Below are 12265 nucleotides of genomic sequence, written 5' to 3'. Positions count from 1 at the left end.
AAACGCGTCTGGCTGCCACAACTTTGCGGAATGGTTACCTGTTCCTTGCCACGAGCATGCTGTTAATAAACCAGTGTTTTCTCAAGAATCTTCCTGGTGGTCCCTTCACTTTTGGGAACTGGTAGTGATGGATATATATCTATATATATATATATATCTATATCTATATGTTTCTACCACACTTATGTACCGTGGGACTCCCACTTCGACGACGGGGAATTATTCAAGCATGTGAATCTATGAAAGACACACGAATACTGGAGAACTATTTGTTTTGCAGCGTGAATCTATCTGGATTCACTATGCTGTGCATAGACTTTGTAGCGGTTTGTTATGTTTATGGTGGCTGGGTGGAAGAGGAGTGTTGGTTGTCGAATATATGTTGAAGCACTTTCTGTCCTACTTGTGCCTCCTTGTTCATTTGTATATCCACACAGTAGTGCTTAGTGAACGTGTGCATTGAAGCCCATGTTGCCACCAGGCATATGTCTTGAATGGGTGTGTTAGACAGGAAGGCTACTGTTGCTCCCATTTTCCTGGTAGAGTGGGCTTGTGCCCCCTCTGTTAGTTCTTGACCTGCCTGCTTGTGGCAGAACTGTATTGTTTGGACGATCCATCGTGCGATGGTGCCCTTTGTTACTGGTTTACCCAGGAAACTGCTTGCGAAGGACACAAAGAACTGCTTTGTTTTCCTGTGCTCTTTAGTTCTTTCCATGTAATGCATTACTGCCCTCCTAGCATCCAGAGTGTGCAGTGCCCTCACTGCGCTTGTGGATGGTTTCTGAAAGAAGCTTGGTATTTGTATTGTCTGGTTCATGTGAAACCTTGACACCACCTTTGGCATACAGTGTGGGTCTGTTCTCATTACCACCCTGTCATTGTGTATTTGACTGTAGGGTTCTTGTAGGGTTAGCGCTTGCAGCTCGCTTACCCTGCGTAGCGAGGTGATTGCCACTAGAAAGGCTGTCTTCATTGTGAGCATTTGTAGTGAGGCCTTATGGATGGGTTCGAAAGGCGCCTTCATAAGCTCTGTTAGTGCTAAATTAAGGTTCCATGCCGGTGGTAGCATCCTTTTGGGTGGTGCTATCCTTTTAGCCCCTTCCAGGAATCTTTTTACTACTTGTAATGTAAAGAAACTCTTTCCTGTCTCTCCTCTTGTGTAGGCTACTATCGCTGCTAGGTGTGCTCTCAGCGAGGTGGAACATAGGTTTGATTTGAGCAGGTGTGTTAAATATTTTAGCACCATTGATTCTTCTTGTGCAGTTTTTTCTTGATACACCATTGTGTGAATCTTTTCCATTTTGCCACATAGCACCTCCGTCTGGTAGGTCTTCTTGCCTCTCGTAGCACCCGCAGTGTGCTCTCTGGCAGTTCCAGGTGTGCAAACTATGTCTTCAGGAGCCATGCTGCTAGGCAGAGGCTCTCTGGCTCTGGGTGGAGTAACTCTCCGTTTTGCATGAAGAGTAAGTCCTTTCTTTTCCTGAGTTTGTGAGGTGGGCCCTGCGCCATCTCCACTATCTGTGAGAACCACGACTGCCTGGCCCACTGTGGTGCCACTAGAATCAGTGTCATGTTGCTAGTTCTGCATTTGCTGAGTACCCCGTGTAACAGCGGTCTCGGGGAGAAAAGCGTAGGCAAATGTTTTCGACCAGCTTATCCATAGGGCATTCCCTTGTGATTGTTCCCCTGGTTGCCTGGATGCGAAGTATCGGCATGTTGCATTCTGGTGTGTTGCAAATAGGTCTATTTTTGGGGTCCCCTACTTCTTGAATAGCCTTTGTGTATCTTGCGCATTGAGCTCCCACTCGTGGGATGCCGATGTCTGTCTGCTGAGCCAGTCTGCCTCCACGTTGTCCTTCCCTGGTAGGTGTATAGCTAGGAGGTCTATTTTGAGTGGGATGGCCCATCTCCATATGTCCTGCGCTAGGTTGGATAGTGCGATTGATTGTGTTCCTCCCTGTTTGTTGATGTAGAACATCGTTGTGGTGTTGTCGGTCTGTATCAACACTCTCTGCCCGTACAGTTGTTTCTGGAAGGCTTTTAGGGCGAGGAACACGGTCTTTAGTTCCAGGTAGTTGATGTGCCTGATCGCATCTGTAGGAGTCCACAGGCCCCGCGCCTTGGGTTGGTTCATGTGTGCTCCCCATCCCTTCTGGGATGCGTCTGTGGTGATGGTCACAGTTGGGTTTCGTGGTGTTAAAGGCTTCCCCTTTGTTATGTTCTCCTTGTTCCACCACGCTATCTCCTCTTGCACTGCGTGAGTTACAACCACTAGATCTTCCCAACTCCCTGTAGCTTGTGACTATTGTTGTTGCAGCCATTCCTGGAATGGTCTCATGTGTAGCCGTACGTTGGGGACTAGGTGTATGCAGGATGCCATCATCCCCATCATTTTGCTCGCTGTCCTCACTGTCAGAGCTCGCCCCTTCTGGTACGGACATGTCTCTTTCAGCAGGGCAAGTGTTCTCTTGTCGCTGGGGAACACTTTGCTCTGTATGGTGTTGATGTGTGCGCCTAAGAAGAACTTCACTTGCTCTGGTTTCATCGAGGATTTCCCCCAGTGTATTGAGAATCACAGTTCTGTTAGCGTTTTTGTGACCCGATGTGCATGTTCTTTGCATTCTTTGTAGGAACTTGCTTTTATGAGCCAGTCGTCGAGGTAGGGGTATACATGGATCCCTTCCCTCCTTAGGTGCGCTGCCACGGCTGCGAGGCACTTGGTGAAGTCCCATCGTGCAGATTTTAGTCCGAAGGCCAGGGCGGTGAACTGGTAGTGTGCTTTGTTGATGGCAAATCTCAGATGTTTGTGCTGTCTGTTCATGGGAATGTGTAGGTGGGCGTCTTTTAGGTCTATGGTGAACATGAATTCTCCGTCCCTTATCTGAGGAATTACTTCTTGAAGAAAGGTCATCTTGAATTTTTATGTTCGTATGTATTGGTTTAGGAACCGTAGGTCCAGGATGGGTCTTACCGTTTTGTCCACCTTTGGTACGAGGAAGTAGTTGGAGTACACTCCTTTGTTTCTTTCTTTGAAAGGTACGGTTTCTATGGCTTCTTTGTGGAGGAGTTCTTGTGCTTCCTCTGAGTAGCGCTAGTTCTTTTGCTGAGCGCACTTTCCTTTTTGGTTATCTGTTTGGCGGTTCCTTTTCCAGTTCTATGCAGTATCTGAACTAAAGGATGCTCAGTATCCATTTATCTGTTATTTTGTTCCATGCCTGGAGAAAATGTTTTAGTCTGCCCCCCTACTGGTGTTACATGTTTGTTGATTTTTAGCCCGTGTAACCCTTCTATGTTGACTTTGTTGTGCCTCTCTCACAGAGGTGTTGTATGGGTGGGCACGGTTGGTGGTGCAGAGTCACTTTGAGGTGGGTTGCTGGCCCCCTCTTCTCGTTTGCCCTCGTCCATTCGCCCTCCCGCGAAAGGACTGGCCCGGAGGCTGGAATTGCCAGGTTTGTTTTTGCTGACCCTGCTGTGCCTGGTTGTCGCCCTGGTAGCCCTGCTGGAATGTCTGATGTGACGTTCACAGCTGGTTTCCCCCTCTTCATTTTTAGCCTCCGTGTCGGTGTGCCTCTCCCCATTCCTCTGAATTGCAAGACCCCCATGGACCTTGCAGTTTTATTTTCCTTTTTGAGTTGGTAGAGCTTCTCATCCACTGGTGCTCCGAACAGGGTTTCTCCATTTCATGGGGTGTTAAGAATGTTATTCTGTATTTCCGGCTTGAAGCCGGAGATTCTCAGCCAGGCATGCCTTCTATCTGTGACCCCGATCATCATGAGCCTGCTGGACGTGTTTGCCGCATCCAGGGCTGATTTCAGGCATGAGTTAGCTATATTCTTGCCTTCCTCCACCAGGTGTGTTGCCCTCTGTTGGTATTGCTCAGGGAGATGTTTGAGCAGTTGTCCGACCTCGTCCCAATACTGGTACGTATGCCTGTATCCTCTTGCTCGCTTTGTCTGGTGGTGGGCCCGAGTTTGTGGGAACATTGGCCCTCTTTCTGGCTGTTGCTGTAATGATGGAGTCAGCTGTGACGGATCCCTGGATGTAGGGAGGATCCTTAGAGGAGTGTTTGTATTTCTTCTCTGTCCTAGGTGTAACAAACCTGCAGCTTGCTGGTTCTTTGAATGCCTCCCTCCCCTGGTCCAGGACACTTGGTAGCATGGGGAGGAATTGACTCCTGGTTTGAGTGGGGAGCAGGGTCTCTAGGAGTAAGTATGATTTTGGTTTTTCTTCCTCCAGTTTCACTCCATAAGCTGTTTCCCCGTTCCTGATGACCATGTTGTAGATCCTAATGTCATCTGGCGGCGAAGGCCTCAAAGGATAAGTCTCCACGGCATCTTCCGGGCTTTCGGCATCGAGGTCCTGCCAATCCAGGTCCTGCGCCACCGAGGACGCAGAATCCAAACTCGTGCGCTAGTCTTCCTCGTAATAGTATATACCCTCTTCCTCTTGGTGTTCCTGGGGCTCTGGAGTTTTCGGCGGCTCTTCGGCGTCGAACTCCTCCTCGTCCTCGACGATCGTTGTTGCCAGCTTTGAAGGGATGGTGAACCTCTTCATCCGTTCGTCAAATTCTCTTTTTCTTTGCAGGATGTTTTCCATTTCGGCCTCGAGCCTCCTCTTTGTCCTTTCCATCTCAGCGGCCTGTTCGGCGTCCAGTGTATCGGACGATCTCTTCGACGTAGACTTGGACTTCAAAGAAGCCTTCGGGTCCTATTCCTTCGGCGTCGAGTGCTCCTTTTCAGGGGCGTGCATCGACTACCTAGGCTTTTCTTGTGTTTTTGCCGTCTGGGAGTCCTTTTCAAAGGATCCGCTGGGCTGTTTGTCCCTGAATGCAGCTGCGGGGGTCGAAATTTCCGGCGCCAGTGCTCCTTTCGTGGACTTAGAGAGTCTGTCAGGGTTTTAGGGGTCGACGTCTCTCCTACCTCTTTTGTAGTTTTCTTATCGGTCTCTACGAACGTAAAGTCATCTGGTCCCTCGACGATGTTATCGTCTTCGTCACTGGAGAGGTCCAGGTCGCGAAGCGACGGAGGTTGACCTTTCCCTTGTATGCTGTAGTTGGCTATCCTCTGCCTCTCTCTAATCCGGAGAGTCTTCGGGGTGAAGACGGAGCAGGCGTTGCAATCCTTGCTTTTGTGGTCGACCGCCATGCAAAGGTTGCAAACCGGGTGCTGGTCCTTCTGCGTGTATTTGTGGCTGCAATTGCTGCAGAATTTGAACGGGGTCTTGTCCATTCCTGCGCTGAGGGGGCCCCCTGTGTGCGCATTCTCCGTTGGACGTCGAAGTCTTCGATGTTCTCCTCCTCCTTCGTCGTCCCGGCTCAGTGGTCTTGTTCCTGGATGAATTCTCCAATCTTTTTCAGTAGACTTCAGCCTTTTCCTCCTTCTTTTCCCCAAAAACTCTGGAACTCCTCGGTGACGATCCAGACCCAACGGCGGATAAAAGAATCTGAAGATGGCGCCTAAATGTGGGAGCTTCTGCAGGAAGCGTGCCAACGTCACAGTAAGGACACCAGAAGGTGGGACGTCAACGCCCACCTGGGCAACGAAAAAAAAACAAAAAAAAGAAAAAAGTCTACAATTCTCGACCCAACCACTAGACCGCGGAATAATGCACAGTATAGTGAATCCAGAAAGATTCACGCTGCAAAACAGTTTTTATTTAGCCTGGTAGTACACAGTGATATAAAGTGAATTTTACGTGAACTGATCTATCAGTTGGTTAGTATAAGACTCAAGATGACAGCCTCGGTAGTGCGGAGAGCACTAGAACCCTTAATCCTGTAACTTATTCCAAACAGCATCTAGGTAGAACAAATGGGACTCACTTATTGACATTCCCACAGGTTTGAGAACATATTGATAGCTATGTAAGTGGGGGATGCGGAAAAATATGGAGTACGACCAGATGTCTGTGAATGGGATTAGTAATATGTGTTTGGTAGCCTCTTTAGCTTTGGCATGGTGGTGGTGTTTTGTATATCAATCAGAACATGCAGGAAAAACTTGTGTAAATAAAATTCAACAACAATTTTAAGAGCCTACCTTGTAGAAAGGGCGCAGAGAGAACCAACAGCCACAGCATATTTAGCACCATCCCATCCCACATACATGAATGCCACAGGCAAAGGGCTATTCTTGTCCAGCAGATAGTAGGGCATCATGAGGGTGAGGGCAGCCGACACGCCAAAGTAAGCAACAAAGCAGATCAGCAGTGATGCTACAATTCCAATGGGTATTGCTTTCTGAGGGTTTTTGACCTCCTCTCCTGGAAAAGAAAAAATAAAAGGTAAATTAATAGGAGTAAATCACTCTGAAAAACATCACTTTCCTTTCCGAATGAAACATGGCAAATTCCACATAACACACCAGAAGGAGCTGCACTAGTACTCATTCATAAACTAGCACAATTCATACTCCTCAGCCACATTTTGTATGTACTACATAACACTGATCCAGCATGCCTCAACAATAGCATCTACTTTCACAAACCTTCAAGGCACCTCTACCCTTCCGGACCCCTACTTGCACAAACCGGGTCCTGCAGTCAAGACTTCTCCTTCATCGCTCTAAAGCATGGAACGACTGACGCTACACAAAAGAGCCTCCTCCTCATTTCTTGAATTCAGCAAGAAGCTGAAGGTTCGAGTAGTGCCACTAGGCCCTAGGTTTGTCTAGGCTCACACCAGCTCAGCGGCAGGATACTCTTGGTTCTACAAATCTGCATAACATAGCACATATCTAGAACAGACTTCTATATTTTATAGAGGTGAAGATACACATCTGACATGCATAGTGTTCAGATTAAAAGACAGACGCTGCCCGAATCCTTCAACACAGCTCTCCTATTGTTAAAAGTAGCCTTCAGTGAAATGTACGTACACCCATGTAGCCTCCCCTAATTTCCAGCATTTCACAGTAGGCTAGTTACATGAAGTTACTGAAATGACACCATTAAGACACAAAGCAAGTCCGGTCGGGTAAACATCCAATTGTAAGAGCACTGAAGAACGCAAATGACCACAGCTCTAGCAGCTTTTTACAGCATTCGATGTTTTTGCATTATTTTTTTGAGCGAAATGAGTCCTACATATTTCACACTAAAATGAGAAACTAAATGTCAGATTTGCATTTTGTCACTTTTCATAAATTTTGTGAAATTACGCACATTATGCACAATCCTGGTTAAAACCCATTATGAGACGCTGGTATACGCCAGAGATGTACAAGGCATACAAGGAATTCGTGCCCAAATGTTCCAGGGCAGCAGGTAAATTATAGTTTTTCATGGACACTTTTGGAATTATTTGAATTTAGAGGCAAAGTTATGTTTTTATAAGCAATACAGCAATTGAAATTATGTTCCCTGTTCTACAACTGATTTGGTGCATATTTTTTTCAGAGGATGCTGTAGATAGAAATGAGCTTAAAATGTAAACCAACAAACAAGACAACAAACGTGTTTGCATGAACCTTCAGATTTTACAAAGTGGTACAAAAGGAGTTTACAAACTAGTGCTTTGAGCTCCACTAGTCTAAATGTGTCCTTACCCGTAGTTGCGATACAGTCGAAGCCAACGAATGCATAAAAACACGTTGCTGCACCAGACAGAACACCAGTGAAACCAAAGGGCATAAATCCGCCAGTACCATAACTCCACTCTTCTGCCGCAGTGTGACTAAAAAACAGACCAACATAGAGATGGATACAGTGTTTACAACTCAATGGACAACATTTTAACTAAATGTTACTTTCAGGTTTACAATATAATTACCGAAACCTGGAATGCTCCAGCAATTCTGCCCCCCAGAATTAAAGCATCCCCACACTATCAGGTAGTTTAGGTTACAGAAATATTCATGCGATTTTCCCACACCACTTAGGTTGAAGGCCATAGTCTTTACAGGCAGATTTCTAGAGCAGGCTGCTCCCCACCCCAACATTTAGTGAGATGGTGTGACAGAGAGGGGCGCAGTCCCTTCTTCAGTGAAGAAGGCCACTCGAGCTCTTTAGATATGGGACAGAATGTGCTATCAGGGACAAGTAATACTGCCAACAGATTACACTGAAAATGAAGTGGAAAATGACAACAGTAAATGTTTAAACCTAGCTGTATGTTTTAAAAGTGAGAAAACAAAGTACTTAATCATGAAATAAAATAAATACACTTTATACAGAATGTTTTTAAAATATAAATAGCAATCCAACGACAACAATAAGGATAGAACTACTGCAACAATTCAAAGCGAAGCGTTCCTTGAAAAGTGTGAAGCGAAGAACTTATCATAGAGAGGCTGAAATGAACACCTCTCCTGAGGGAGGGGTAAATAATATGTCGGAATAGATGTTAACACTTTTCTTTAGAGTGGGGAAGCAAAAAAGACTACTGAGGGAGAGTCAGGTGATCCATAAAAAAGATGTAAGGAACACTACTCCAATCGAAGGTGAAGTGAATGAATACCTCTCCTAAGAGGGCAAAGTGATTGTATTGTATTGTATATTAATTGCAGTTATATAGTGCTTACTACCCTTGACGAGGCGTTGAAGCGCTTTTTCTGCGAGTAACACGCTACTCCTGGACCCAAAGAGGATTAGTGTTGATGATGATGATGATCAGAAATGGTGAAGGGAACAGGTCTCCCAAAAAGTGATGCTCAAAGCGATGTTATGAATAATAAGAGGTGAATATATCAGTCATCACATGGAAACCAGCGCACTCATCAGCGATGTGGTTTGCAGACATGTACAACGCATTGTATTGTTATTCAAATTTAAAGACATTTACAAAGCATACTGTTACAACTCGTATGCGATGAAAATGTATGTTCAATTAGAACTTTAAAATGATTTCCACATGCCTACAATTCATTTTATGGTTAGGAATTCTGAGCCCTACGAACTATCTGCGCACTAAAATTACTTTACAAAATGAAAATGAATTGCTATGTTTTTACGATTTACTTTTCAATTTTTCCAATACTTAATATTCTCTTTTAGATTTATGTTTCAACTCTGACAGTCTATTGTGGATTATATCAACAAAAAGGAGGGGAGACCAGGAGCTAATTATGGTCCTGTGCCTGTGCTCCTAAATCGAGTCGTCAAATCAAAAAGAGGGGTCACTGTTCCGATGGTAGGGGTGCCAAAGGTCACCCACTCTCCCAAATGAAAAAAGGAAGAAAACAAGCAAGATAGTGATCCTAGGTTTAGGACCCACTGTTCTGAGGCAAGAGCAAGGCTTGTCTCTTGTTGCCCTCACATACCCCGAAGGCTGTCATGCTTCATCATCAGGCGTTTGCTCCTCGTCGGGCGGTGCTGCAGTGCCCTACAGGTCCCTTGAAGAGCCACTTTGGCGGAGATCTTTTGAGAACAGCCATCAGATGAGTGCGGGTATGTGGGGTGAGTCCTATATGAGGGGTAAAAGTGTGAGTGAAAGTTAAAACTGGCTAAGGGTTACCAAAGAGGGTATATTTATTATGACAGTACCCTTGTCAGAGTAAAAAAAACAAAGGTTGTGCGTTACTCCACTGGGCGTAATGTGCCCTGGTAACTAAAAGGTCGACATGTTTTGCGCCTGGTTGGTCACGAGGATCCGTGGCGCTTCACCAGAAACGAAAAACAAGGCGTGGTTCGGAAGTGCAAGTGAGTGGAGGAAGTAAGACCCTCTGTGAGATCAGGGCGGGCCAAGATTGTGAAACACTACAGGGAGGCTACAGCTGGATAAATGAACAGCTCCTAGTGTGGCCTAGAGTCATGCAGGCCGTCAGGACGGGTAGGTGCGGAAAGCCAGCACTCTAGCGGAAACTCCCGTTAAGGTGCAGGTGCACCTACGCCCTAGCCCATGGGGCAATTCTCCACATGACTCTAGGTCAGATCAGGAGAGGTTCTGCCACTGCAATCTCTTGGCCGTAAGGGTTGATACATTTTAATGCCTTATTTATTCTGCTACCTTTACTTCACATTATTATAATCCTAAAAACTCAATAAGAAGTCCAATAATAGTATTCTATTTTCCAAATCAAATAGCGTTGTAAATGTTAGTCAATGCAAATGATACATAGTAAAGGTAACATTTCTATGCCAGCTTTCAAAGAGCATCTCGTACTTCGGAGGAGAAGGCGAAGGTGACCGTAACTTAAGATAGGAGTTTAATGTAACCAGCAGAAGTGGCGGAGCAGGGGTATCCGTATACGCTGCAATGAGTGATTAATACATTAAACAAAAGAATCTTTCCATGAACGATTGTTTACAGGTGGCTGGCTAGGCTGCCATAGCATTCACAAACTAATGACAAGAATTTATTATAGTCTGGTCACTGGGCATTGGAAATTCTGTTTATCGCATACAGCGTTATATTTACAACATTCTGCTCCCATTTGACTTCCTTTGAGTTCACAAGTTTCACACATAAGGAACGTTAATAACCTCACTGCCCACTGACTAACAAACCACACTTTAGGCCACTCTACTGCGCAACAAAAGTTTCAATATCGAGAGAAGAACTATTTACTTATCTATGTGCATACTGCTGCTCACCTTGTGAATTTTCCTAGGTGTCGGAGTGGATCTGGAAACTCTTGCAACAGCTGCTGTGGGCCAGCAGATGGCGCCATCAGCCTTCACATCACAACTCGGTTTACATCCTAAAGTGTAGTCACAGAACCAGATAAAGGCGCGATCCATGCACTCTTAGGTCACTTTATTTACTGTCTTTCCTGCCCCTGACTGAGCAAAATGTGGAACCTTAATTACTCCTGAAAGTCCACTCCAAAGAACGGAGAGGATTGCAATGTTGAGAAATCTGTGTTTAGATTATCCATCAAAAATAGCATTACTGAAGGTAGGTAACCTATTCTTTTGGTAGATACTTCTAGCCATGTGAATCAATACCAAAGCAATTAACCTCCTAAAAGATGGTGGGTCCGGGAAGCGGACTTTACACCAGGACCAAGTGGGTTTGCAGAGGATCTGAGAATCATGGCAGTACTGCCTTGTGACAGGACGCCCAGATGACCACGTGGCTGCCTGGCAGATGTCCAAATGGACGTAGCCCAAGAAAGGGCTGTTGTGGTTTTAGGCCACATGGAATGTCCCAAAAGGCCATCAGGAGGGTCCTTCTTGGCTAAGGCATAATGAAGTTTGATGGAAGGGACAATCCATTGCGATAAGGTCTGTGTTTAAAGTATATTTTGTTTCTCTCCACCAGCCAATCCAACGATCATCCACGAGCAACTCCTTACTCCTATCAATGTAGAAGATAGTGCATTCAGTGAATTCAACTGCTGCAGCCTCTCCTCCTCAGAGAAATGTGATATGACAAGATCATGGTAAGCATGATAGACTACCCCACATGGAAGTGTGACACCACTAATGGAAGAAAGGATGCACTAGTTCTAAACACCCGGTTGCAAAGGAAGAAGGTAGTGTACAGAGGCCTGAAGTTTAGACTATTTCCATGTATGACTAACAGTGTTGGGTACCCAAAGGTACAAGTATGCAGTGGCTCAAAAGAAGCACACATTGGTTAAGTAAGAACTAAATTCAGATTACGCTAAAGGATAGTGAGGAGAATAGGGATAACATTTGCGAGAATACCATTTTAAAAAAATGCTCCCAGACAGGGGATTTGAATGAAGAGGGCTGGTCAGGTAAACTAAAAAGTCCAAAAAGGCTAAGAAGTAAGGTTTTTCAACACCAAAGCAAAGCCTTGCACGGCCAAACATAAAACAGATTAAAGGACATCAGATAATTTAGCCAGCTAAAGTTTCACCTTTTTGAATGCACAACAAGCAATGAGCTTGGACCAACAGCTTTCGTAGATCAACTTCGTGGCAGGGCAAAGAGAAGCTAGGTTGACATCCACCGTCTCGGACTGGAGATCAAAACCTTTAAGACAGTTCTTCGTCCATTTCCACTCATGTACTTGTAGACTGTGGAGGTTCCAACGGCAGAACTTCCATAAAGATGCTGATGGTTAGCAGTTCTGAATACCAGACTCTATGAACTAAATTCGAGGTCCCCAGAATCAGGAGCGCTTGGTCAAGTCTGACTTTTTTCAGGATCTGTGGAACCAGCGGGAGAGGTGTGAATACGTAGAGGAGGCCAGAGTCCCACTGAAGGCAGAACACATCTCAGAGACACTCGAGGAGGAAACTACAGAGAAAAAAGTATAGCACATCGAGTGTATTCGGGTGTAGCAAAAAAGATGTTTTTATATCTTGAAGTCTTGCTGCTGTCAGAGTCTGCCGATCCCAGTGCAGCTATTCATGTA

The 12265-nt window shown here is 45.4% G+C and overlaps 1 protein-coding gene across 5 annotated transcripts in view; it reads right to left on the bottom strand.

Moving 5' to 3' along the window:
- SLC7A1 (solute carrier family 7 member 1) overlaps positions 1–12265 on the bottom strand; it is a 668243-nt gene that overhangs the window by 222865 nt on the left and 433113 nt on the right. For all 5 annotated transcript variants that reach the window (XM_086935153.1, XM_086935156.1, XM_086935155.1 and 2 more), the window contains 2 exons: positions 7545–7672; positions 6039–6261 (listed from right to left, as the gene is read on the bottom strand). In XM_086935153.1, the coding sequence (XP_086791279.1) occupies positions 6039–6261; positions 7545–7672 (351 nt within the window). The remainder of the gene's footprint in view (positions 1–6038; positions 6262–7544; positions 7673–12265) is intronic.

Source organism: Lissotriton vulgaris, chromosome 8 (assembly GCF_964263255.1).
Source record: "Lissotriton vulgaris chromosome 8, aLisVul1.2, whole genome shotgun sequence".
Classification (NCBI taxonomy): domain Eukaryota; kingdom Metazoa; phylum Chordata; class Amphibia; order Caudata; family Salamandridae; genus Lissotriton; species Lissotriton vulgaris.
The sequence above is the reverse complement of the archived record's forward strand: the minus strand, read 5'-3'. Positions and strand labels throughout refer to the sequence as shown.